The 24,889-nt window shown below is 42.3% G+C and overlaps 4 protein-coding genes and 1 non-coding gene across 6 annotated transcripts; 1 reads left to right on the top strand and 4 right to left on the bottom strand.

Annotated features, from left to right (window-relative positions):
- Window positions 1-715: 715 nt before the first annotated feature.
- st13 (ST13 Hsp70 interacting protein) lies at window positions 716-7,543 on the top strand. The gene is made up of 13 exons (XM_068718765.1): window positions 716-864; window positions 1,269-1,408; window positions 2,018-2,066; window positions 2,166-2,256; window positions 2,948-3,021; window positions 3,181-3,247; window positions 3,353-3,437; window positions 3,583-3,693; window positions 4,168-4,270; window positions 4,451-4,567; window positions 5,258-5,321; window positions 5,652-5,740; window positions 6,898-7,543. The coding sequence occupies exons 2-13, from the start codon at window positions 1,299-1,301 to the stop codon at window positions 7,030-7,032; spliced, it is 1,095 nt and encodes a 364-aa protein (XP_068574866.1). The 5' UTR covers window positions 716-864; window positions 1,269-1,298; the 3' UTR covers window positions 7,033-7,543.
- A 908-nt stretch (window positions 7,544-8,451) lies between these two features.
- Window positions 8,452-10,777, bottom strand: rbx1 (ring-box 1, E3 ubiquitin protein ligase). Its single transcript, XM_068718584.1, has 5 exons — window positions 10,668-10,777; window positions 9,655-9,733; window positions 9,394-9,464; window positions 8,749-8,834; window positions 8,452-8,611 (listed from the first exon to the last, which is right to left on the bottom strand). The coding sequence occupies exons 1-5, from the start codon at window positions 10,743-10,745 to the stop codon at window positions 8,599-8,601; spliced, it is 327 nt and encodes a 108-aa protein (XP_068574685.1). The 5' UTR covers window positions 10,746-10,777; the 3' UTR covers window positions 8,452-8,598.
- Window positions 10,778-10,961: 184 nt separating this feature from the next.
- trnaq-cug (transfer RNA glutamine (anticodon CUG)) lies at window positions 10,962-11,033 on the bottom strand. The gene has a single exon. It is a non-coding gene; the product is annotated as a tRNA-Gln (tRNA).
- A 551-nt stretch (window positions 11,034-11,584) lies between these two features.
- LOC137878684 (chondroadherin-like protein) lies at window positions 11,585-16,259 on the bottom strand. Its single transcript, XM_068719067.1, has 11 exons — window positions 16,181-16,259; window positions 15,655-15,813; window positions 15,151-15,345; window positions 14,848-15,003; window positions 14,612-14,757; window positions 14,082-14,320; window positions 13,713-13,978; window positions 13,108-13,444; window positions 12,632-12,984; window positions 12,187-12,353; window positions 11,585-11,888 (listed from the first exon to the last, which is right to left on the bottom strand). The coding sequence occupies exons 2-11, from the start codon at window positions 15,811-15,813 to the stop codon at window positions 11,585-11,587; spliced, it is 2,322 nt and encodes a 773-aa protein (XP_068575168.1). The 5' UTR covers window positions 16,181-16,259.
- A 520-nt stretch (window positions 16,260-16,779) lies between these two features.
- LOC137878585 (ran GTPase-activating protein 1-like) lies at window positions 16,780-24,661 on the bottom strand. Of its 2 annotated transcripts, none has more exons than XM_068718937.1 (16): window positions 24,577-24,661; window positions 23,481-23,600; window positions 23,207-23,334; window positions 22,673-22,732; window positions 22,368-22,547; window positions 21,862-21,996; window positions 21,519-21,677; window positions 20,886-20,999; window positions 20,655-20,754; window positions 20,421-20,505; window positions 20,011-20,152; window positions 19,591-19,707; window positions 19,320-19,425; window positions 18,797-18,885; window positions 18,498-18,619; window positions 16,780-17,599 (listed from the first exon to the last, which is right to left on the bottom strand). In XM_068718937.1, the coding sequence occupies exons 2-16, from the start codon at window positions 23,590-23,592 to the stop codon at window positions 17,518-17,520; spliced, it is 1,731 nt and encodes a 576-aa protein (XP_068575038.1). In that variant the 5' UTR covers window positions 23,593-23,600; window positions 24,577-24,661; the 3' UTR covers window positions 16,780-17,517. The 2 variants fall into 2 exon arrangements, with proteins under 2 accessions (XP_068575038.1, XP_068575039.1); XM_068718938.1 differs by having other exon boundaries at window positions 17,512-17,599; window positions 18,455-18,619.
- Window positions 24,662-24,889: the final 228 nt, after the last annotated feature.

Below are 24,889 nucleotides of genomic sequence, written 5' to 3'. Positions count from 1 at the left end.
GCACAGAGCAGATCGACCCAGACAAGAAGTCAGACACCGAAAAGAGATAATTTTTCAAAATAAAACACAATGTGCAGCCGGATCGCGGCGCACACGCTCCGAGTGGAATAAAATATGTACTTTACCTATGTGTGTATAAAGAATGCTGATATGAAATATGAAAAACAACCAGTAGTCAATGTGCAAGCTGCCAATTTAATGGTGATTTAAGCTTCTCTATTGGGTTCATATATTTGTAAATCTGACTCTGAAAGCCATGATTCTCACCGCACGTCACTGTTGTACTTGACTTCAGTACTACATTTTTCATGCTATGTATATATGATGAGTTAATAGAATATGATGCACTGTTGTACATGGATTAAATTACAGTGTATGTGTGTGTATATATATATATAAAAACATTCATATATATAAATATTTAAATTAGCTCCACCTCCTCGACTAAATGTTATTGCATCAATAATAATAATCCAATCATATAATGTATAATAGTTACAGTCACAGTGGACTGTAACTTTTCATATTGCATAATTGCTAATTTTACTAAAATAAATGACCTGAATTCTTCATCCTGCTAAACAAGGTCTGACTTTTAATCGTTTGGAATCAAGCCCAGTAATAATATAATACTCCAGCAGCTGTTACGGATTTGTATGAGTCCTTAAAGCTGCCCGAAAGTCCAAACTCGGGGCAACAAAATCCCAGGTCCTCCGTCATTTTGTCCGACAACTCGCCTGAATGAAAACACAGCAGCGACGCCACTGTCACTACCAGTGAAGAAGAGTTGTGGCAATAAAAATCACCAGTAAGCTTCCTCTGCGGGTTCACCTATCGGGTGTCAACGGTGTATATTTCTCACAGGTGCGTTTCCCTTCGATTACAGACATTCATGTCCACAGATAACCGAGCGTTCTTCATTACTCACGGCCTGTGTTGCAGCTAACGTTAGCTAACGGCGTTATCATGCGTCAAACGGCTACCGCGTCACTAACGGATTCACATTTCTAGAAACTTCTGTCTTGCGACCGTTGAAATAGCCGTTAATGCTAGTTGTGCATGGTTGCTTTATTTTTAACCCCTGAATTGCACGTGTTGGGTTTATGTGAAGTGGGCAGTGAACAAAGTGTGGTTGAAAGCGCTCACTCGTTAGCATACTTAGCTTAACGACGCTGGTATTAGCGGCTGAAACCGTAAACACAGTCCGACTTGGCTAAGTTGTTAGCTTCATTGTCTGTCTCTCTGGTTTCCTCCCCCCACACACGCAGCGCGCTGTCTGCTGGACGTGACAGAGCAGCATGGACCCGCGAAAAGTGACAGAGTTAAAGGGCTTCGTACAGATGTGCGAGGCCAGTCCCGACATCCTGCACCTTCCAGAGATGAGCTTCTTCCGGACCTGGTTGCTGGGGTCAGTATACCAGCCTGTAAAGCCACTGTGCAGGGACCCTGGTTGTTATGGGAACGATGCATAGGGGATGCATTCTGTGATTATGTCACTAAAGTAGGCTATCTAAAGAAAATCCCGAACCGACTGCGAGCCTATCACGTACCCAGTCCCGCCCACCTTCCAGTAAAACCACCATGGACCGCATGCTGGGTCTGCACGCGTGTGTGCACAGAAACATGATCACTTGCAACTTAAATCAAGAACATGCAAAGCCCCACATTCAACAAATAATCGTTTACATATATATATATATATATATATATATATATATATATATATATATATATATATATATATATATATATATATATATATTTTATGACAAGTAATGTTTCCTCTATATTTTTGATGTTGGCAATGACCCATAACCTGGCAAGTATACCTATGTTTATATTGCCATTACGATGTGTATACTTTAGTTATATAAAGTACATTTTATGGGCAACTTAACTGAGAAAATGTCCATACATAAAATGACTACATCTGTTTTGGTATATCCATTAAATGGAATGTCATGGCCCTTGTGTTGCTCTCTGAATTGTCCACAAACTCCATCATTTTATATTGCAGCATGGGTGCAACAATCCCTCCCCAACCCAAGACAGGGAAGCCATGCCAGGTGATACAGCAATATTACTTTTATGTCTTTTCTAATATACTTTTTGATATTTTTGTTTTATTGATACCTTGTTGTAACACACTGCTCTCTGACTTTTAGGGTGGCTGTCCTTGTGGTCCTCCCCCTACATCAGCTCCACCTTTTGAGCCAGAGCCTCCTGTCCTGTCTGAGAATGATGAGAGTGATATAGGTACACAAAGTTTCTTAAATCGCAGCTTTGGCCTCAAGGGAATAGAGTATATAGGTGCGGCATGTAAACCCTGGCTAAATGATGAGCTCGTCCTGTTTATATTTGGGTTTTTGTCTTTCGTTTGACGGAGCTTGGCTCATGCTAAGTTCTATTCATATTTACCGTACAGACATGAGAGTGCTATCAATCGTCTCAACCAACTCTCTGCAAGAAAGCAAATAAGCATATTTCCCAAACGTCAAACCATCATTTCTAAGGTATAATTATAGGTGCAGGACTCAAGCTCAAGGCTGTCTTTTTCGGAAATGGTGCAACTTTCGATAAAGGAAGGCTCTGCACACAAACTTTGGTCTGTTCAGATATTTAATAAAAACATTTTTTAAAAAAAAGCCAAACAGTCAAGTGTATTATTTATTCCCTAAATATGTGCGTCTGTTTACTTGCAAATATGTACCATTTTTAGACATCGCTTTAGTTAATGTATTATTGTAACAGTTGGCGTATCTGAATGTGTGAGATTTGGGACAGTCGGACTCCAAATTTCTTTTCTCAAAGTAATAGTTTTATGTAATAAATTACACTTGATCTTGTAAACCTGTGTATTATTACTGTGAAGACTACGCCATGTTCTCAGAGTAGTGGGTGTTTGTGTACCAACAAGAGCTCATTGTAAACGTTGGATCCTTTTCAGAAATGGACAATGAGGGAGTGATCGAACCAGACACTGATGAGCCGCAGGAGATGGGAGAGTTTGACAGCATAGAGGTCAAATGTTTTCTATATTGTCTATTAATCATGCATGCAGCTACTCAAGTATACTTCGTATTTATTTTATTTTATTCCAGGCCTGGAAAAAAATAACTAAGCCTTGACCACTTGAGGCCGCAGTAGTGTCAACATGTGTGTGTCCATACATTTCCTCAGGTCACAGAGGAGATGATGGACGAGGCCAGTGAGAAGAAGATGGCGGCCATTGATGCTCTAGGAGAAGGTAGGAGGATGTTCTGTTCAGAAACGGCACGCAGACACAGTTTCTGTATTGATGAGGTAGATAAAAAGATCTTTAATACCTGTGTCAATGTTATTTATCTTATAGGTGATCTGCAGAAAGCTCTGGGTCTTTTTACTGAAGCCATCAAGCTGAACCCCTGCGTCGCCATCATGTACGCCAAGAGGGCAAGGTGAGAGTCCTCGGGGCCTTTTTCAGTCCACGGCAGAACATTCAAGTATCATTCAGCTTTTAATTGTCTTTGAGCTTCATGACTGCTCCTGTTAAGTGTCTGTCATGACAGACTGAGTGTAACCAGCTGTCCTCTTTGCGTTTAGCGTCTTTATCCAGATGCAGAAACCCAACGCAGCCATCAGAGACTGTGACCGAGCCATCAGCATCAACCCAGACTCTGCACAGCCTTACAAGTGGAGGGGAAAAGCTCACAGGTACATTTGTATTTTACACCTCTACAGACAACGTTGCATAATCAAACCCTCAAGTGTAAACACCCGCGAGTACCAAACTCCTCATCTTGTTTGGCAACTGGCATTTAATATTTCCTCAGCTGAGCGAACTGTGAGTTACAGCAGGACCAGCGACGTAGAATAAACCCACACCAGGGTTGCTCTCACGAGTAACATTTTGTTTAATCATATAGTCTGCTATCATTGTTAGTGCAGTTATGTAATGTTCATCTTTATGCCATACACAACAGCAAATGTGATGTTTATCTCCATATAAAAATCATCAACCAGATCTTTTTTGAAGTACCAAGATATAAATAGGTTTTGCAGTCTGATAGAAAACATGTTGTATCTCTAACGGAGGGATAACATCAGTGTTCACTGCTACTTAGAGTTTCCCCAGATGAAAAGTTAACAGTTGTGATGATTTTCATTGATTGTCGATTCAAAATGCAGGCTGCTGGGCCACTGGGAGGAGGCAGCCAAGGACCTGGCCATGGCCTGTAAACTGGACTATGACGAGGACACCAGTGCGATGCTGAAGGAGGTCCAGCCGAAGGTATGATGCCAGGGAAAAGAGGGACTTACAATACAAAAATGGCCTCTTTTAAATTTGTCTGTCATAACTTTAATGCAGATATGCTATTTTTATGTGTGCAAACTTAGAAGAGAGGAGTTGATCCATGCGAGTTTGTGGTTCCTCATTCTTGTCATGTTTCCCTTTCTTTCTTTTTTTTAGGCCACCAAAATCATTGAGCACAGACGCAAATACCAGCGTAAGAGAGAAGAGAAGGAGGTCAAAGAGAAACAAGAGCGGGTAAAGAAAGCCAGAGAGGAGCATGCCCGGGCTCAGAGGGTGAGTTTTCCTATTTCACACTTGCACTAACAAAGATATAATGAATGTCCTATTAGTTGAACCTTCACGGTCAGCTGTGACGGCATAATAATACACTAGTTAGTCGACAAAAGCTGCACAACTGAAGTTGCTCCAGAGAAGTCAACACTTCACAGCTGGTGTCCATGATTTTCCACCTATGTAGCTGAAAGGCACAACTGATGTTCAGTAAGCCCCGCCCCCTTAGTTATTGTTGCTTCCCCTGTCGAGCTTATACAAAACCCCACAAAATGATGTAGTATAAAATCATCCTTGGACTTTAAAGTAACGCTGGGTTACTACTGTACATAGCAAGCTAGCTAGCCAGACATGCTGACATTTGCAGCTTGCATTCAAGCAGAAAAACACACTGTTTGATCAATTTCCCACTCTTGTGCTTTTGGTTCTGGAAATGCTTATAAAAAGACACCATACACACTGCATCAACACATGGCTGCTAAGCTAGGATTGGACAATTACAAACAAATGCAGCTCAAGACTTTGTCTTCATTAGACGCTGCATCATCTACATTCTCGTATTTGTCACTTTGAACTCAAAGAGAACGCCATTGACATTTTCACAATAAGAGTTTTCGATAGAGCGAACAGAGGAAACCTCTCCTGAACCTTCGGACACTTAGTAACTCATCCCATTGTTTTGTGTTTCAACAGGAGGAGGAAGCACGGCAGTTTGGAGGAGGTGGTGGTGGAGGAGGTGGAGGAGGATTTTTCCCAGGTAGGAGAAAGGAAAAGAAGCCGGTCCATTGCATCATGGGATGAGATGAACACTACAAATGTCATATTACAAGATACAAATAAAAAGATTATACCCTGTGGAAAGTAATTTACACTCTTTCTACATATTTTGATTATTTTATTGATCCATTGATCAATATTTGTTTTGAGTCATTTGTTTGTAGCCGTCCTTAGTTTCTCCTGAGTACCATATTTACATCTCTGTCTCCAGACAAATTCCAAAGTATTTCTCTGTGCTGTTTGGATTCATCGTTGGTTTATCAGACAGATGTGATGCCCATTCAAGTTCATAATGAATCATTTTCTGCAGGTCCTGCTGGATTCCCTGAAGGAGCCCCCGCCGGCATGTCCGGTCTCGGTGAAATCCTGAAGGATCCTGAGCTGCTCAACGCCATGAAGGTGACGACATTAGTCCTCCACGTCCACTACCATATGACTTAGGTTGTGCAGGTCTTAAAGGGGCGACATTTTGGGAAATGCGCTTACTCGCTTTTTTGCGGAAAGTAGATGAGGATTGATATTACACTCAAGTTTAAATGACAAATATGAAGCCTGTTAGCTTGGCTTGGCATAAAGATTGTGAACAAGGGGATACTGCTAGCATGGCTCTGTTCAAATGTAACAAAATCCACCTACCAGTCCCTCTAAAGCTCACTAAATACAGAAACAGAAGTCAAATACAGGCGCTGTGAAAGCTGAGCTCATTTAGACATCCGTCATTTTCACATGAAACAGATTTTCGCGGTGATCGCCATCCCCACTTACAGAGGGGGAGGAGGATGTTGAGGGGAGGGACATGTGTATTTGAGCCTTTTGGCAGTGCCACATACAGACAGACTTAGATGCATTATCCTGTCGATCACTTAAAGAGATTAAAAGGCTACAGGGGGAGATCCTGTCTACACCGAACATTCACCTGTCCATGTCATTAAAGTCCCAAAACACCTTTTTGTGGACTTTGGTGAAACAATCACACTTTTTATCGGTGTTACTGCTTCCAGTTCTGGCTGCATGTGTTAAAACAAATGGTATAAAGCCCTTTGTGGCTGCAGAGGGAGCTGTGTGAACCCATTACCAGCATAACACACCCGACTCTCTGACCAAACTGTCAGTGGTCGACTTGCATTGTGGGTAATGTAGGCGCCAAGTTTTGACATGAAGGAAGAATGTCCAGCGTGATTTTGACAATGTTCTAGGAGTGCAGCGCCAAATAGATGGGACTATATTTTAGTTCAGAAAAAACATCTGTATGTTTTAAGAGTTAAAAGCTCAGCTAATCTGCTTCATCAGCACATTGTGGGTGTAGTTTTATCAGATATTGACTTTGCTCTTTCACAAAGTTCTTAAATGTGAAGATTTCCGTTTTTACTGTTTATTTTAAGAATGCAAAACTTATTTTAGCCTCCTAAATGAATCTATATCAGTTTAAGTGTATGCTATAATACTAATTGCACAGCCCTTTCTGACCCAGGATTAGAACATGTCTTTTAAAACTGATTTTGAGAAGCACTACATGTAAAGAGGTGACTCTGTTTACACTCCCTATCTTCCTACAGGACCCTGAGGTGATGACAGCCTTCCAGGATGTGGCACAGAACCCAGCGAACATCTCCAAGTACCAGAACAACCCCAAAATCATGGCACTAGTCACCAAGCTGAGTTCCAAATTTGGAGCGTCACCACAGCCTTAGACGAGGACCAAAGATGAGGGGAGGGTGGATGGCGAGTCAATCTGGAGAGCAACAATGCTTTTCAACTATTATTCCACTGTGTGCAGATCAAACGGGGGAGTGGGTGATTTGGTGTCGGGTAGAGGAAGTGAAGGCTACTTTTTAATTGTTCTTAGCAACGTCCCAACGAGGTTAGGAGTCGGGTCCGACAACTTCTCCCGACTCATCTCAGCTGGGACTTTACTTAAACACAGGCTGACGTTTCCTAACGTGTATCTGGAAAAAAGCTAAACTGGGAGCTCCTGCATTAAGACGCTCAAACATTTTTACAGCCATTTATTACGCGGTAACTGTTTAGCTACCGGTCTTTCCTTTTTCTCCGAACAGAGCCGAACTCTCACACATAACAGTCGGGTGTTTTTGTTATCAGAGCTGTTATTATAAAATGCAAAAAAAAAAAGTCACTGATATTGATGTCTGACCCTGTTGGAAAATGTTTCCCAATAATAAAACCTCTGTTGCTGCAAAACAAGTTTGACTCTTTTCTAGTTGGGTTTCCTTTTATATCTTGTACAAACCAGACATAAGTGATTTTTACACTGACAACACACACAAACACACATCACTGCTGTGTCTCATCTGTTAAACTGAGAAAAACGATCCAGAGATTCAAGGAGTTAATTTCTTGGCAAAATAACATCCAGGAGGACCCTCCCTCCTGTGGTCCTTTTGATTTCTTGTTCAGATTTTAACAAGCAGCACCTTGTATGTGGATTTACACTTCAATCCATTGTTTTGATATTGAGCATAAATGTATCGTTTTACTTACTTTCAACCTCTCATATCCTCACTTGGTGGAACTACTTATTGTACTGATGAGAAAGGTGTGACTAAACCAAATGGTTGCAATTTGACAGTCTTATAGATAATTTTCTATAGCCAGAATTTAAGATATTTCCAGACAAGAGTAGAAAGTCTTACGGTTTTAAAGCTGAAACAATCAGCAAACAGTTTCGATAATTGATTACTCATTTATCATGCGAGTCAAATGTGTGAATTTCTGCTCGTCTCTTATGTCATTTGGGTTTATTGGTCGGACAAGACAAGCAATATAAAGATGGTACCTTTGGGAATTATGATGGGCACAAGGCCACTAATCCGCACAGGTCATCTGTCTTTCAGCCGGAGGATTACTGCTCTATAAACACATGAAGGGTCCTGGCTCTCATGAAGTCCTGAATCACCACGTCAAAGCTGATCCAACCGAGCAAATTCCCCCTCTGTGTGCAGCTTTTTGTAAACCAAAATGTAGTTTAAATATTACCCGAGTCCCAAATGAGTCTTTGTGCACAACCGAAGCAAATGTTAAACCATGTTATTGCTTCACAAACCCACACACTGAACTGTCAGAAACCCCTACAAAGTAATACAAGACCTGTGTTGTGACAATATTCATGTTTATTTTTGTACTTACAACATACCAAACAAAGACGTGGGCGTAAAATAACTGCTTACAAGCAGGAGGGAACAGAGAAGTAGTACGGGTGATGCTTGTAGTAGCGCAGGAAAAGGTCAGCAATAATACAACTAGTGTCCGTATCTGTAAAAAACAACATGAGAGAGAGAGAGAGAGAACGCACTGTCAATACAGATGTTCACTTTAAAAAATATTCATAACTTCACATTGTCCAAGGCTAAAAATTAGTTAAAAAAAAAAAAAAAAGGAATGTTACTCACTTCTGAAACTCCCACTCCCTGTTGTCCAGAGGGCACACCTGTCTGGTTTTCAGCCAGCGGGAAATACAGTGGAAGTGGAAGGCATGCTGGGTAAGAGAAAACCAAACAGGGTAGAAATATGAATATCAATACATGAATATATATATGCACTGTACTGATGGGCACAGACAGGTCAGGGCAGCAGTTCAATGTAACTGTTAACATCCTTTAATATCCAATTTCCCAAATAAAAAAATAATACTGGTAAGTTTAAATTATTTGTTGGCAATTCTCCTCTTTGTTGTTTACATCAGTAATGTTAGTAAATATTACTACAGGTGAGACAGCGGCCTGTATTTGCTATGACACTACAGTGGGAAGCTGTCACTTGAACAGTAAAATGTACTTTCATTGTAAATACAGACGATATATAAATATTCAGAGACCATTCAAATGTATTTAGGTTGATGAACTACGGGTAAGTTATTACAGTCAGACTCACACTTGATATTTTGTATTAATTAGTTTACTTTTACTGTAATACATGATTGTAATGAAAGTGTGGAATACCCCCAGAGACCTTGTGAAAAGCAGTCATTGGGAACCATTTTACATTGGAGCCCTAATAGACCTGATCAGTGACTCATGTCGAAGGAGAGTACTCACATTGCAGACACCCCAGGCTACAGTGCACTCCTCAGAGGTTGCAGAAGCTTGGTTGGCCTGGCATTCTATACCTGATGAGGGAGGGAGAAACATGTCAACAATGCAAGTTGACAAATCAGGCCGACACATCTGAGGATGAATGGCAAATAGAGCTGAAGAACTTGTTGTTGATGTGCAATCTTCACGGCTCCCAACCAAGTCTTTTAGTATTTAAATATGTATCAAGGGAGCGAGTCCAAAAGTGTGTGAAAGTGAACTCACAGAGATCCATGATGTGGTTCCGACAGATAGCACAGTTATCCACCACAATGTCCCAGGCCCACAGCGCCACAGCATTCCACTGGTGGGAAATCACAAACAAACGTTATCTGACCGTCACTGCATGACATTAATGACAGCTTCCAAGTATCGAATATAGCTTCTTATTGGTTTATTTCTGTATTTGTGTTAAAAATGTTCAGCCAGATGTAGTTTAATGTATAAATGAAAACAACATAGCATCAACACTGATTCATTCTCACCTCCAAAAATAAACTTAAGAATTTGACTGTGAAATATGAGTTGCAACATTGCATCTGCGACACCGTCATAATACCCTGTCTGATAGTCATATCATTATAGACAATGTTGATATAGCTAACGTTAACTAACTAGCAGTAACCCCTTTAGCTAGCTTGTTGATGAACGTATGCTTAAATGTTCTCCAAACGTTTAGTGCTACTCAGTTGTTAACGTTAGCTGCTAACGAAAGTTCATTAGAATGTAGCATTGAGCACACATTTCAACCACAACTTTATTTAGGTTGGCCATCTAGTCCGATATTACTTCTAAAGTGAATCATGAACGTCTTATAACTGCAAGTTTTTACTCTTTGTGAGGGCTACCGGTCTACCGGAAACGCGGATTAGCTAACGTCGACAAATTAGCTCGCAGAATTAAGAGTTTAATTTTTTAACCTTACGTAAAATGTAATGTTAACATTGGGACGGATTTTGTGTTTTGTGGTCACGACATGATTAAGACTAGTCAACAATTGGTTGACAGTTGAAATACATTTTTTGCTATTCTTCCAAAAGGAAGTGCAAATTCATGCCGTTTGAGGCAGGCTAACAGCTAGCAGCTAACAGCTAGCTCCTGCCCGAACGGCGGAGTGATTTAGCGCTACAACGCTCACAGTATCAGTGAGCTGAGTTAACGGTCATTTGTAGCTACTGGTAGATTAACGTTTACAATTTATTTACACCACAACTCCGAGTTACTTCATTCAATCATACCTTCTTAACTTCAAATCGCTTCTTGCTAGCTCCGCTGTTAGTGCTGCTCGGCGTATCAACATCCATAGCTGCTGCCATCTTGAAAAGAGAAGTTCGGCGTGATGAGCATATAAACCGGAAGAAAACTGGAATTTCCGTTGGTGTATTAGCGTGTTAATCCGGGATTGTATTTGTTTCGTGTCACGATATGGCAGTTTTGGAGTGGTGCTGATGATGTTATGTTGTTTAAAACGAATGCATGCTTTGTAATCACTACATCATGAATTAAACAGTGCATAAAAAATAACCGTACCCAGGTTCTACCGAGATTTGAACTCGGATCGCTGGATTCAGAGTCCAGAGTGCTAACCATTACACCATAGAACCCTGTTCGTCATTTAGACTAAATGCCTATTAAATCCCAATCTATATTTATATTAATAATACATATAGGTAAACCAGTCACATCTTAAGATGAAGGGTAGTACAGGCAGAGCCCAATGCACAAGAGCATTTAATACAGGTTTCATCTATCAATACAGAAGAAATGATTGTGGCTGGTAGTGTATGAAGGTCCTATTTCACTGCTGCTCTCAGTTTGACAAAAAACACAAACATTGCCAGATATCACCTTCACTGGTTCATATTAATTTATTTACTATCCAACATTCATTAATTTTAGTGGGGTTTTTTTAGATGGCAGTCTGAACTAAATAGGATAATCTTGAGTGTGTTGAAGTTGTGGTTATGTTTTTTGGGAAGGCAATAGGCTGGGTCCTCAGGTTGCTTCTGTCTTTTATTTTATTCCTTTTGCTTTACTGTGTTGATTATGCTCAGATAGTAAATAGTGCATGTAAACTTCCCACAGAGCTGTAATCCTAAGCACTTTAATTAAAAAAACAAACATCTCAACACTTTCAATTTGTTGTATTAATTTATTACAGTGTCTTGTTCTTGGTCACTTTTGGTGCCCCAGGTTTCCTCTGAGGCTTATTCTTGGTTGGTTTGAGTAATTTAGCTTTGGGCTTTGCTGGCCTAGCTTTGACCCGAGGGGTCTTCGAGAGGCTGGATTTGGGTTTCTTCACTTTTGGAGGTCTGGAGGCCGCAACAACCTTCTTATCTGGAGGAGAGCGGCTTTCTGGACAGGATGTGAACACATTGACATCCCTGACCTTTTGACCTCTGATCTCGGGAGGGTGACCGCAGGTGGCGATCACCTCCAAACTTACATTCTCCATCCACCTGAGAGACAGAGACGGAGGGAGACACAGACAGTGACATCATTATTGTCAATAATGTAGCTTTTATTAACAATTGAGGCGAATTGATTACTATGCTTCCTTGATCCCTGTAGCAGCACTCGCTTGATTTTCTCTTTCCTCCTGGCTAAGCTAAGCAGTAGCTCCTCTGCAGTTTATTGGGATTTAATGTTTTGCTCAAGAACACTTCAGCAGCAGTGGTGCAATCTCACTACCAACTGTGCCACCCTGCTGCATACTTGAAAGCAAAAACCCTTCTTCCAGGGAAACTCTGCACTGACCTGCGTAGCGGCTGCAGAGGACAGTCACACATCAGGGGGTTGTCCTGCAGGTCGACCACCTCAAGGCCGGTGAGTGGGCTCAGGTCAGGAAGCTCCTCCAGCTGGTTCCCTCTCACAGTCAGAGCCCTCAGCCCTGGGCCCAGCCCTGCCAGAGCATCCCTGGACATCTGGGCGGGGGTACAATTAAAAAAACTGATCACCAATAAGTCCTGAGCTGTTAGCACGGGTAATAACCAGCAGAAAAGCAATAAGCATTCACTCATAATCCATGCCTCAAAAAGTCCTTTCAGCAACTTTTTGGTGAAATCGCAATCACAACCTCCACAAATTTCTACAATTCATAGTTACATGATAGAAATTTGAAGTAAGAGAAAGTTTAGGTTACAGTGGGAAGTCAAGGTTAAATGAAATGCCGTCATTTTGTCTTAAAAAATGTCGCTCGCACCTTCTCCATGCCCATCTGATCCATGTAAAGCCTCTTCAGACTTTGGGATATGGACTTGAATGCGTTTGGTCCCACCCAGCGAATTGAATTGTGAGACAGGTTGATCTCCTCCAGGTTAGGGGCCTTGGACAGAGCGTGGGTGGGCATCTCGGTGAGCTGATTTGAATCCAGGTGAAGTGTACCTAGGAAAGCTGAGTCCAGAGCCCCTTTGGCAATAGCAGTTATGGTGTTGTTGGTCAGGAAAAGTTCCCTGAGGTTGGGGGTTACTGAGGACAGCAAACCAGCAGGCTCTAGTTTGGAGATGGCATTTCGCTCCAGGTGTAACACAAACAGACTTGGTAAGAGTGCCAGGGCTACAGGAGAGACACAAAGAGAAAGAAAATAGCATTGTTTTTTTGTTTCCTATGTGTTTTTACACACATATGTACCGTGTGGTTATTTACATCCAGCCACACTTGACTTGACCAACCACTCACCTGATCCGGGGAACTGTACCAGTCGGTTCCCTTCCAGGTGAAGGTAAGTGAGCTCGGGGGCTCCAGCAAAGGCTCCGGGGTCCAAGGATGTGAGGTCGTTGTCAGAGAGATACAAATAAAACAGCTTTTTCATTCCCCGAAAGGCGCCGCCTTCGATTCCGTGGATCTTGCAGAACTCTAGGTGAAGAGAGACAACTTGGCCGGTGCCTGGGAAGCTGTTGGCAGGAAGGTCGTGGAAGTGGTTGCTGCGTAGATCAAGCAGCTGCGTCTTGGTGGAGAAGCCTCGTGGGACTTTGGTGTGACCCCGACCCTCGCATGTGGCGTGCTGGGATTCAATCTGGGGAGGGTTTAAAATCAGAATGTAATATTAACAATAATACGTCTCATGAACAGAAGTGGACAAAGTATTCAGATGTTTACTTGGTTGCTAAATGGCTCTATTTTCAGCACCAAGTTGCTAAATTAGTCTCTCTGCAGTTTGGTGCTGGGCGGGTAGAGTATAGTGAGTTTCTAGTAACTCAAATTAAATTTGACTTCTAGCACACACTGCACGTACAGAGCAAAGCAAAGCAACCATTGTTGGAGGCGCACTGTCAAACACTCACCTCACAGTCACAGTTAACTGGACACTTGACTTTTTGCTTGGGCTTGTCTGTGGGCGGGAGGCTTCCTGTGCTCTCATCGTCCTTCTCAAACTCGTCCTTCAGCGTCTCCCCTCTGCTGCGGCAGCGCAGATCCAGAGGAGCCACGGCCTGCAGCGGCTCATCTGAGAGGTGAGGTGGTCCAGCGCAGGCTCCCAGCAGCTTCACGCCCCCGACACCCGCCCACACCCTCAGGGGCCGCATGAAGCAGTTACAGTACACTGGGTTGCCTTTAAGAAAAATGAGAGATGATCAGGATGTATTGAAGGTGAAATATAGTATGTCCTAATCCTCCATGTCTAAATCTGTGTCGAGCACAATCATCAGTTGTACCTGTCAGGTTGAGGCTGGCCAGCTCCTTGGGGCCTGAGAGGGGCTCCAGGTAGCGAAGCTGATTGTGGCTGAGGTCCAAGTGGGAGAGGAGGGGGGCGCGGGACAGAGCCTGATCCGACAGGTCCTGAAGGGACATGTGGTCAAGGTAGAGGTGTGTGAGCTTCGCCACAGACACAGATTCTTCCCCGAGGTAGGTCATGGGGTTGTGGCTCATGTCCAGGCGCGTGACCTCAGGAAGTCTTCACGAGGAGATGAAGAGTAAAGTAAAAAGTGAAGTGAGACATAAGACTTTGGTCGAATTTACTGCCGTTTGATGTTTCATTATGTACTATTTCTAAAATTTCTACAAAGGGAGAAAAGTCAAAGAAACAATAACTCTTTGACACTAGTTATGCCACATTTCTGACCCAGAGCATGAAGCCGCGTCATTTGTTCCTATAGTCTGCTGAGAAGTCATAAGCACTGTTTTCCATTAGAATGTTAAAATAACATTTATATAATGCCCATAATAATCCTTCAGAAGGTCCCACCTGGTCATGGTCTGAGTGGGGAAGAACTGCAGCTCGTTGTGGTCCAGGCTGAGGCGGTTGAGGGTGAACAGCCCGGCGAAGGCCTCAGGGGCCAAGTTGTTCAGGGAGTTATGGCTGAGACGAAGCCATTTGATGTTGTGCAGGCCCTGGAGGAGTCAGACTGCTGTGTGATCATGTAGCCAAACATAACCATTCATTGTGATGAAAAAAGTCTACAATCCCATAAGTCTGAGTACCTGGAAGGCCATGTTGGGGATGTAAACCAGCTGGTTGTGGGTGAGGGCCAACATGTTGAGGAAGCCGAGCTGTGTGAAGGCTCCAGGCTGGATCTCCTCCACGCGGTTATGGTCCAGGTGCAGCTCCTTCAGGGACGAGAGGCCGTCAAAGGACTCCTGCAACAGTCGGGTCAGAGGTAAGAGGGTGGAGGGAGGGAAAGGAAAATGAGACAACCTCACATAAGTATGTTGAAAGTTTAAAACCAAATGTGAAAAATAACAACTCAGACCCTTCAGTGTCGTCGCCATGCGGTGTCCTCTTACCTGATAAAGGATGTCAATTTTGTTGTAGGCAAGGTTCAGGGAAACCAGGCGGCCCAGTGTGCGGAAAGCGCCCTCTTTCACCTTGTTAATGCTGCAGCGCTGCAGGTTGAGATGGGTGAGGTAGGGCGTAAGGATGAACGCCCCCCTGGACAGCGCCTGCAGGTTGTTGTTCCTCAGGTCGAGCTTCAGTGTAATCTGTGGGGGGGTCAAACAGAACAGAGGATGTGTCCGAGACAGAGGTGATGCACAGTTAAAGGACAGGACTGATAAAGGTGTGCCGGATAACAACAATACTATTGAGCCCTTGAGCAAGACACATATCTCCTTCTTGCTGCTGTCGCTGTAGTACATAGTACATTTAACTAATTCATTTCAGATAAATAAAGATTCACATTTAAGAAGCATCTCAAATGCACCAAAGCACATTTGCCATTCAGTGTTTCTTCCTCAAACACTTGTGTGAAGTGAAAGTGAGGCACCAACATTTACTTTTGAATTCCTCACCTCATCTATGGTCGGGGGAATCTCCGTTAAGTTCTTGCCAACGCAGGTGACCGTGAGTTTGGAGCTGTCACAGCTGCACACTCTGGGACATTTGCTTGCTTCAGCTGGTGAACTCAGCACTAAAACCAACAAGAAGGCCGCAGCCGGGAAGAAACGCATCTGTGGCGGTAAAACATGATTAAAAAATCATTTAAAAGCTGTCGTCAAAACTCCATTCAGTGTCGAGTGCTTAGAAAACCAAAGAGACTTTTAATGGATGCTAATGTATTCAGTCTACTACTTCACTACTTATTTGGCTTTTTCCATTGGACCACATTGATTACATTTTAACATTGCTTATTTGCTGTTTTCTTATTTCTAAAATATTTCAGGATTAAATAAATACATATAAAAACAAATCAGTTTGTCCGAAACAAGAACCACCATAAAAGTCAGCTCATCAGGTGAAAAAATGTTTCAAGAAAATCCCAAATCTAACCTAAACAAACTGAAAAACGAGCTCACTGAAGAAAAAAAACGGTCTTACCTTCAAGCAGAATGTCCTCGTCACTGTCTGCTTCGTAACATGAACTAAAGGCAGTTTGAATGTGAATCTGCCAGTTACGGCTTCGGTTATCTGCTGCTGACTTTCTTATTCTACTCTGAGTGTGTCCGTACTGTCAGCGCTCCAGCAGGCTAACAAACAAGGCCTTGGTAAATTCTTTTACGATGACCCCTGATCCCTGAGCCCCCTCAAAGCAAATTAACACCTTGGCTTTACAATTTCCGTCTGAAACACAGGGAGCAACTGTATTTGTTAGTCGGATTGAGCACATGTGTTGATATGTATGTAAGAGATAAACTGACTATTCTTGGTTTGTAACATCAGGATTTCTTTGACGCCCCAGTGACAAAAAACAAATCTCAACAGGAAACAAAATGTGTAGAAAAACAGAAAATCTGTTTCTTCCAGAAAATGAGCAGCGATAGAATAGATCTATCTTTGTTGTAATAAAAACTCATAAGAGCTGTTTTAATGCTCAGTTTTCATGGAGTTGTATGTTCTTGTGACATTACCTTCAATGCTTTTATTTATTTCTTTAACAAAACTTCTATGGAGTTAAGATGCAAAGACGGTGAAAGACATCCAACACTCAAACCAGCTTTATTTTGCAACACAAATCCCCAAACTTTGCACCTTGTGCCCCAATTAAAGGCAGAAAATACATTTAAACATATTTCATCCCGTTTGATTGTTCTATTGTTCTTTACAGTCTTAATTTCATCATATTTATCGTCAATAGATATTTTAATAACGGCAATGTTTGACCATATTATCAAATTCAATAAGCATTGAATACAAAACAACAGAACAGTAAAAGGCATATATGAAATATAAAATAAAATGTGCAAAAGCTGAAACTTTGAGCCCAGATCGTTTCTGGTCAGAGCTTTTCTAGTTTGCACCAAAGTGTAATCTGTGCGTTAGTCAGTCAGGTGTCTCTAACCAGGAAACACACATCTTAATTTATGTGGGGAATAAGGTTTTATTCACCAGAATACAGAGATCAAGAAGACGAAGAAGTTGTCAGTGCTGTTCTGTGGTTATAAGAGTGTACACAAAGCACTTCAGACCATAAGAGCATTGTCCACTTCAAAACACAAAGCATTCAAGCCCAGTCCAGAGTCCAGAGAGGTTTGTTGCTGAACCTGTGAAGGGCAGCGGTGATGTAGCGGAGTCAGTGAGTCTGTTCTTCTCCAGTGTGGCTCAGCTTTATTTGCTTAATATTTCAGCTCATGTGTGCTGGTTTCCAAAGGTCCATCAGTGATCAGTCAAAGTTCAGTCAGTGTGTGTGTGTGTGTGTGTGTGTGGGTCCACAGTCCTCAGCCCTCTGATCTGACTCTCTGCAGTGTTGACTGGAGGCTGTTTCTGGCATTGCCACATGACTCCAGAGCCTTGTTGTTTCTGTGAAGGATAACACACACAGTTAGATGATGAAGTGTACACACACATAATTAAAATAATAAGATTAATTTATCCATTAACTTAATATCTTTCAAAATGGTAAGTCTGGTATTTCTCAGATTGTCAACAAATCCCAATGAAACACCAACACCAGCAATGAGTTGATCCTCTAATATACTAACAAGTGTTGTCTGTGTAGCTGAAGCTTGAGCTACTGTTGTCCAGAAACACATCAGTGAGCCACACTGTTGCACATGTTCCACCAAAGGCCCTGTACTTTGAGTCAATGCCACATATACTGTTCTGTTGCTGTGAACATGCACTAGAGCTCCAAATGTATATTATTTTTGCGGCTAAAAACTAAAGTCATGCTTTTAAAGGAAACTTTCTTCTCAAACAAAAATTAAACTATACATGTGTGGTCTAGCAGACAGGCTAGTGAAGTCAGAAAGTATTAAGAAAGGGACTAACACATTGTTGGTTTAAGTCTTTTTATGGGATTGACAATGAGAAATAAAATAAAATACCAGCATTATCATCCAAATTTGAATCTTTATCATTTTCATTTTTTTGTTGTGGGGAAAGCTACTTGCAAATCATCTGCAGGGTTTAAATCTTAAGGATTATAACTTTAAGGATAAATCACCATGAATCCTTCATGTATGTCATAGAGGCAGAAAGGTAAATGTTCGCCCAATGAAAGCGAAGGGTTAGTAAAACGACAAAAATAACAAACCCTTTACAACACATCAATGAGCAATCACCAGAGAGTGTCCACCACCGTCGCTAGTGTAAAAACATTCATCATGTGCTTCATTCCTGAAGATAGAGGATGGTGATCGTGGTATTTTGTACCTGGAAGCTGCCTGCTGATTGGCTCATTCTGTCACGCCCTTACCGGGACAGGAAGGCCTGCAGCACGGCCACGTTGTCTTTGGGGAAGTAGTCCTGTCTAACAACGTGCTCCAAGGCATTGAGGTGGCCGGGAACCACGAGCACAGGCTTCACCTTGTCCTCACTCTGGCCAGCCAAGAGGACGGGACGGGACGGAGGGATGGAGGGTGAGGACGAGAGGACAGATAAGAGAGGAGTGTTGAAAACAATGAGTGTAGTGAGAAGACAAAAGCGAGATAAAGCAAAGAAAAGACATGTGAAGAAATACATATGTCTGTGTCTTGGCAAACAGATTAAACGTACCTTGAGAAGTCCAAGCAGCACTAACAAAGATGACACAAAGTTGTAGCCTTGGAAAGACGGAGTGGCAAAAGCTTTCTTCAGAAGGGCATCTGTAAGGAAAAATGTCATACTTTTTATTACAAACATGTATTCTAACACCGTCAACACAAAAAGACAACAGAAAACGTGTGACTTGTTAACACAGACTCTTAATGGATCAAGTGAAGCATTAAAAACAGTTTTAAGTATACTGTGCAAAACAACTTCACTAGCATCTCACAGTACTTTGAGATCGAGATAAAAAGTGGGTAAAAAGAAGCAGTGGATTCAATTGGCGAGTGAAAGGAATTCTGAGCTCATTAGATGAAACAGGTTGGTAGTACATCAAAATAAATATACAAAAAACACAAAATAACTGCGAGACACCGAAAGGCAGAAATTAATTTGTAATGCTACGAGGTTCCTCGTCAGTTCAGCACTTTTCTCAGCAAGAGCATGTACAACGACGACGACGAGATCAACTGATGCAGACCAAATGTCTCACCAATGCTGTCCAACACGGCGTTCTTAACATCATTATTGTCCTCCTTGTACACGGATGCGATCTTGAGGAAGGCTTCAGCTGTTTTTGTAGCATCTGACACATCCACCTAGACACAGAGAAAGGCAGAAACATTTACCTCAAAGACATTTATTTTAGCCTTTAGTACCACTCATTAACAGATGGAAGCAGTTCTGTAGGTAAACTCAAGCTGGAGTGTGTGTGTGTGTGTGTGTGTGTGTGTGTGTGTGTGTGTAAGTACTCGTGTGTTTACCTGCTGCTCGATCAGCATCGCTCTCTTGGCCCCCAATTTGAGCAGTTTGTCTGGGGACGGAAAGCTGAGGAAGGAGGAGACGTCTGGTGGCCGGGATGCTGATGCAGGGGTGGACATCTGTGAGGGGGAGGGGAGGGAAAAGAAAGTCAACTCAACCACAACACCCAACAAACAAACACGTACACACAACAGCAGCTAGTGCGGCCTTTAGACTTCACGTCAACTATTCAATGCAGACGTGGATTAAATAATGGTGTAAAGAGTTTACAATTGGATTTGTGATTGATTTCATGTTATTTGGTCTTTTGGCCCTTTCATTGCAGCTGCAGCATCAAACTTTCATGTAAGCACAGGTAACTAAACATATTTTTGGGGTTAATTTTTGCTTTGATGCCACACATCACCACACTTTTATCTGACCTTGTTGTCATTGCTTTCCTCTTCCTCCTCTTCTTCCTCTTCCTCCTCTATTTCCTCCTCATCCACATCCTCGTCGTCTTCGTCTTCTTCCTCATCGTCGTCCTCGTCGTCGTCATCATCTTCTGGCTCGCCCTCGTCGTCACTGAGGCAAATTAAAAAGCACGATAGTGAGGATTTTGGGATGAGAAGCATCTTTTTGAATGATCGTGATATTCAACTAAATCATGTGCAAAGTCCCTGTGGGGCAGTTTGCATCAGTTTTCCAGGCGCTGATGTGACGGTGGAGCAGGAATAGAAACTGAGACATGCCCTATTAGCCCTCATGACCCACAACAAGATAGACAGGTACAGAGAAAGGATGCATGGATTTCTATAAATAGACCACAGGAGCTGAAGTACGACGTGATTACCTGAGCGATCCTAGAAGGTCGCCAATGTTCATGGCTTCCATGGCGTCTTTCAGAGCTTTGCAGCCATCCTCTCCTAGACTGTTACCTGAAAATCAAATCAATATAAACAGCTGAGTCAGGGAGATAAATATCATCTCTACAAATAGAAAAACCTTTAAGCAGATTTTTGTACTTTTGTAAAGCTAAAAATACAACGAAAAAAATAACTTGAAATTTCTCCTTGAAGGCGTTTACCATTTAGATCCAGTTTCTCCAGCTGGTCTCTGTTCTTTACTGCTTGTGCCACAGCCAGAGCTGCCTCCTCTGTGATCTCGCCAAATGACAGATTGAGTTCCTGATAACAGAATATTTACTTAGTAGGGAAGAGAAATGTCAAACAAAAGCTAAGAAATAAAGAACTTCTAGATGAAAATGAGGTGATTGACAGCTCAGCTCAGCGGGGTCAGTAGTGTTCTACTCACTCACCTGGAGGATTGGTAGTCCCTCTGATACCGTTTCTGCGATAGCTATGGCTCCCGCTGGACGCACCAGACAGTCTCCAAAGTTTATCACCTGGATGCTGCGCAGGTGTTTCAGGGCCTGTGAAGAACGCAGATATTATTTGCTACAGCCTCGAAGCCTGGAAAGAGAGTTATCAGTAGAACTGTAGTAAAACTGATGGTGATGAACAAATTGGTGGATGATTTTTTTAATAGAAAGCTACATTTGTGAATTCCTAGGTAAAGGTACAAATTATAACTGAATATGGTAAATACTGTACTGACCTAGGACTGCTTCAAACTACAGGCGATCACCTTTGTAAGAATATTTACAGATAATTACCAACTGTATGTAGGAATCGACAGTATATTTTTAACTTGAGGCCTGTGGGAGAATATCTTGGCGTAGAAACACATGGATGTATTTTAATATCATTACTACCTCTTGTATACCAAATCTCTTGAAAACCTGCTAAAAATAGTTGTCTTGTATGAATACTGACATTGGAATGAATAAAGCGGGCTGACAGCAAACGGTTAATAATTTTCCCAAGGTGCATTTCACTAAGAGCAACTGTCCACTCAATTGCCAACAGTCCTGATATCAATGTCTCTGTACCTGAGCCATGGCGATAGCCCCCTTCTCAGTGAAGGTGTTGTCGTTGAGGTTGAGGATGCGGAGGCCGGCGTTGTGCTGCATGGCTTTGGCCAGAGCCGTCACACCAGGATGATTGATGCCATTCTGAGGCATGTGAACCTCCTCCAGGCTGCCCATCAACTGAGAACACAAACACACAGCCACAGTAAGCTACAGCAGTCCGTCTACAATAACCGACTCTCCCAGCTTAGAGTGAGTGTGGTCAAGTGGTCAAATAACAATATGAGCTGCATTGATACAACCTGGTCTGAGATCAATATTTGTATTCAACCATGCAAAGCTCAAGGGGTTGTTAGTCCTGTACCTGGAAGGCTTGAGCGAGGGCGGTGGCTCCATCGTTCTCCAGGCGGTTCCTCCCTGCAACAAACACCTTCAGGCCGAGGGGGGTGCCCTCTGCACTGGATTTTTTATGGCACTGGATCAAAGAAGCGGCCAAGATCTGAAGATTCCATTAACACAGATGTGAATTGTTACAGACATTTCTACAGCCAAAATTCTCTTTTCATTCCAGTTACCATCAATAAATCAAAAACTTTGACAGATATCTCTCTCTCAACAAAAAACGTCCTCAGCTTTTGGAGAAATGTACTCCAACTGACACTTTTTCAGTGCTTGAACTTTAACTTAATCTTCACCTTTCATCAGTCAAAGATAATTTTATGCATCATAAAAATAGACTTTAGCAAAACAGTGGAATGCAGTGGACTGTACAAGCGTACCTAATAACGTGACGACTGAGTACATATTAACGGCATCTAACAAAGTAGATGGACACATGCTTCATTTTAAAAAGACATCCTCATGACTTACCTTCCCCCCTCCGATGCCCATGCCACAGTTGTTGAGCCGTAACTCCTGCAGCGTGTAGCAGGCCGTGCTCTTGAGCAACCTCTCGATGCCCTTCACCCCATCCGGTCCAAAGGCGTTGTCACTGAGGTCTAAAACAGTGAGCCTGGCACCGGCCAGCATCAGAGCGTCACCCAGTGAATTCTACAACACAAGGGCAGAAAGAAACGAGATGAAATGGCCGGGTAAGCGTGCAATATTTCAACACGTTCTGACTGGAAGCCTAAGCTTGCAACGGGGTCGATGATGTTAAGGAAGAAGTGCATTACCAAGGCAGGTGGGATCTCAGGGCGCAGGCGCCCGGTGAACATGTCACTCCAATAACAGCGCTGAAAGAGAGAGAAAGAAGAAACAGTGTCAGCTGAGAGATACACATGAATATATTCACTACATTATATAGAAACAAAAGTTGAACATGCCGTACAATATAATTTTCATTATTAAAGCTAAGACAAAAATAACGATTAGTCGAACAAGAGAAAAATAATCTGCCAATATGTCATTTTTTTAAAAGCAAAAATGTCTTTCCTTGTTTCAGGTCAAGATGAGTATTTGTTGCTTTTCATGTCTTATGTGAGGTAAACGTAATTACTTTAGGTTTTGGAGTACTGATCAGTCAGAAAAAAAGCAATTTGTTGACATCCCCTTGGGTTTAAGTAAATTATGATGGGAATGTTTGTACTATGCTCCGATATTTCATAGACCGATTTATGTTTATCAAGTACAAATACCAAACATTTCCTGGTTACGGTGATGATTCAAACTGAGAATGATGAGAAAGGTCAAGAGGAAACGCGCCAAACCTTGAACTTGCTCTTTGTCTCTAGGGCCTTGGCGATGGCCTTTGCTGCCTCCACCCCTATAGTGTTTCCCTCCAACCTCAGAGCCTGCAAATCATCAAAGTCCTGGATCTCCTTAACCATCTCCTCCACTGGAGAACAGGGATCAGAGTGAGGGATGGAGGCGTTAAAATGTTGTGATGAAAAAAATCATGAAAACCAAGACTTTAGAGTGGCAAAGCAATCATAGGCAGGGCTTCTCGCACACCAAGCATTCACAGTGACGTCTGACACTCACCCGATTGGGCATCATCAAGCTTTCTTCCCTGGCCTTTGTAGCTCAGCTCTACTTCCTCTACTCCAGTCTTAGCCAGAGAGTTGGTCAACTGCTCAACAATATCTGTAGCCATCGGGACACCTGGGGAACAAACATTATTTATTTTTATTCTGCTTCATGATAACCCTGGTGTCCAGTGACACAGTTGGTTTCCTCTGCACTCATTACCAACTAGGAATCAAAACAAAGACCACATATAGCAATTCATTCAAACACACGGGACTTGTGGATGGGAATGTATGGACATTTTGCCTTTAACTGCTTCGATTTTTCTGGAAAGCTAAGTCCACCTTTCTCCTAAACGTCTACTGAAAGCGTTGTTTTCGCTGTGGGACAATCCACCCTAAAATAGTATTTACATTTGCAATAAATACACTGCATGTCAGATTTAATTTATAGATTTGAACATATTTCGTGCGTTAAATAATATACAGATGGTAAAGATTTAACCATAAATTAGGGGACAAATCCTGGAGCTCCTCGTGTACAATTTAACTGTCAGTGTTTTCTGGTGACATTGAAAGGAGATATCTTGTTGAAGTCAGCCACTAACGCTAATTCCCTGTCCAAATAAACTCAAAACATGAGTTTAAGTTGTAATGTTCCTTCAACACATAAATACAGCCGCAGGGTTTTATACACGCTGACACGAGCTACATTGATAAGAATTGAATGTTGTTTTGGGGTAGATTTCCCCCTGTACGCAGCCGGCGGCTAGCTTTAGCCGAGTGCTGCTAACGTTATGCTAACACACCAAAACGGTTTGATGGCAGTGGAGCTGGTATGTTGACAACCGTCGGTTTAATAAGACATCACGTGCTTGCTAGATAATTAACACACTTAGTCCGGCGGTGGCTGGATTATAAAACGGATTTGTTCTTGTCAGCTAGCTCGCACGTTACGTGGGACAGAGCGTGGCTCTTACTCGGCCTGTCCAGTCCAATCTGAAAACTGCTGACTAACGTTAAAGTTACTATTAGTGAGACTCCTCCAGTCACCGTTAGTTATTACAGAGACTTTAAGCCACCGTTCTAATAGAAAGTGATGTCCCCATTACCGCAACACAGCTGTACTGATTGAATCCAGTCCTGTCACACACTCCCGCTCGCTCTGTACGTTCAAAACCGAACCCAGCACGTTACCCGACCTGACGACCACAGAGCCGAGAGACAAGGGACTTGTAGTTCTATTGGACAACGCTGCTGGATGCGTTTACGTTCACTTCTGTATCCAGTCTGTGGGAAATATTGTTGAGGCAAAGATAGATAGATAGATAGATAGATAGATAGATAGATAGATAGATACTAACTTTATTGATCCCGCGAGGGGAAATTATTTTGTTACAAGCAGCAATAGGTTACAGAGCAGCA

Source organism: Cebidichthys violaceus, unplaced genomic scaffold (genome assembly GCF_023349555.1).
Source record: "Cebidichthys violaceus isolate CVI_PGR_0920_01 unplaced genomic scaffold, fCebVio1.0.p SCAF_23, whole genome shotgun sequence".
Classification (NCBI taxonomy): domain Eukaryota; kingdom Metazoa; phylum Chordata; class Actinopteri; order Perciformes; family Stichaeidae; genus Cebidichthys; species Cebidichthys violaceus.
This window is presented reverse-complemented; position numbering and strand designations above follow the sequence as displayed.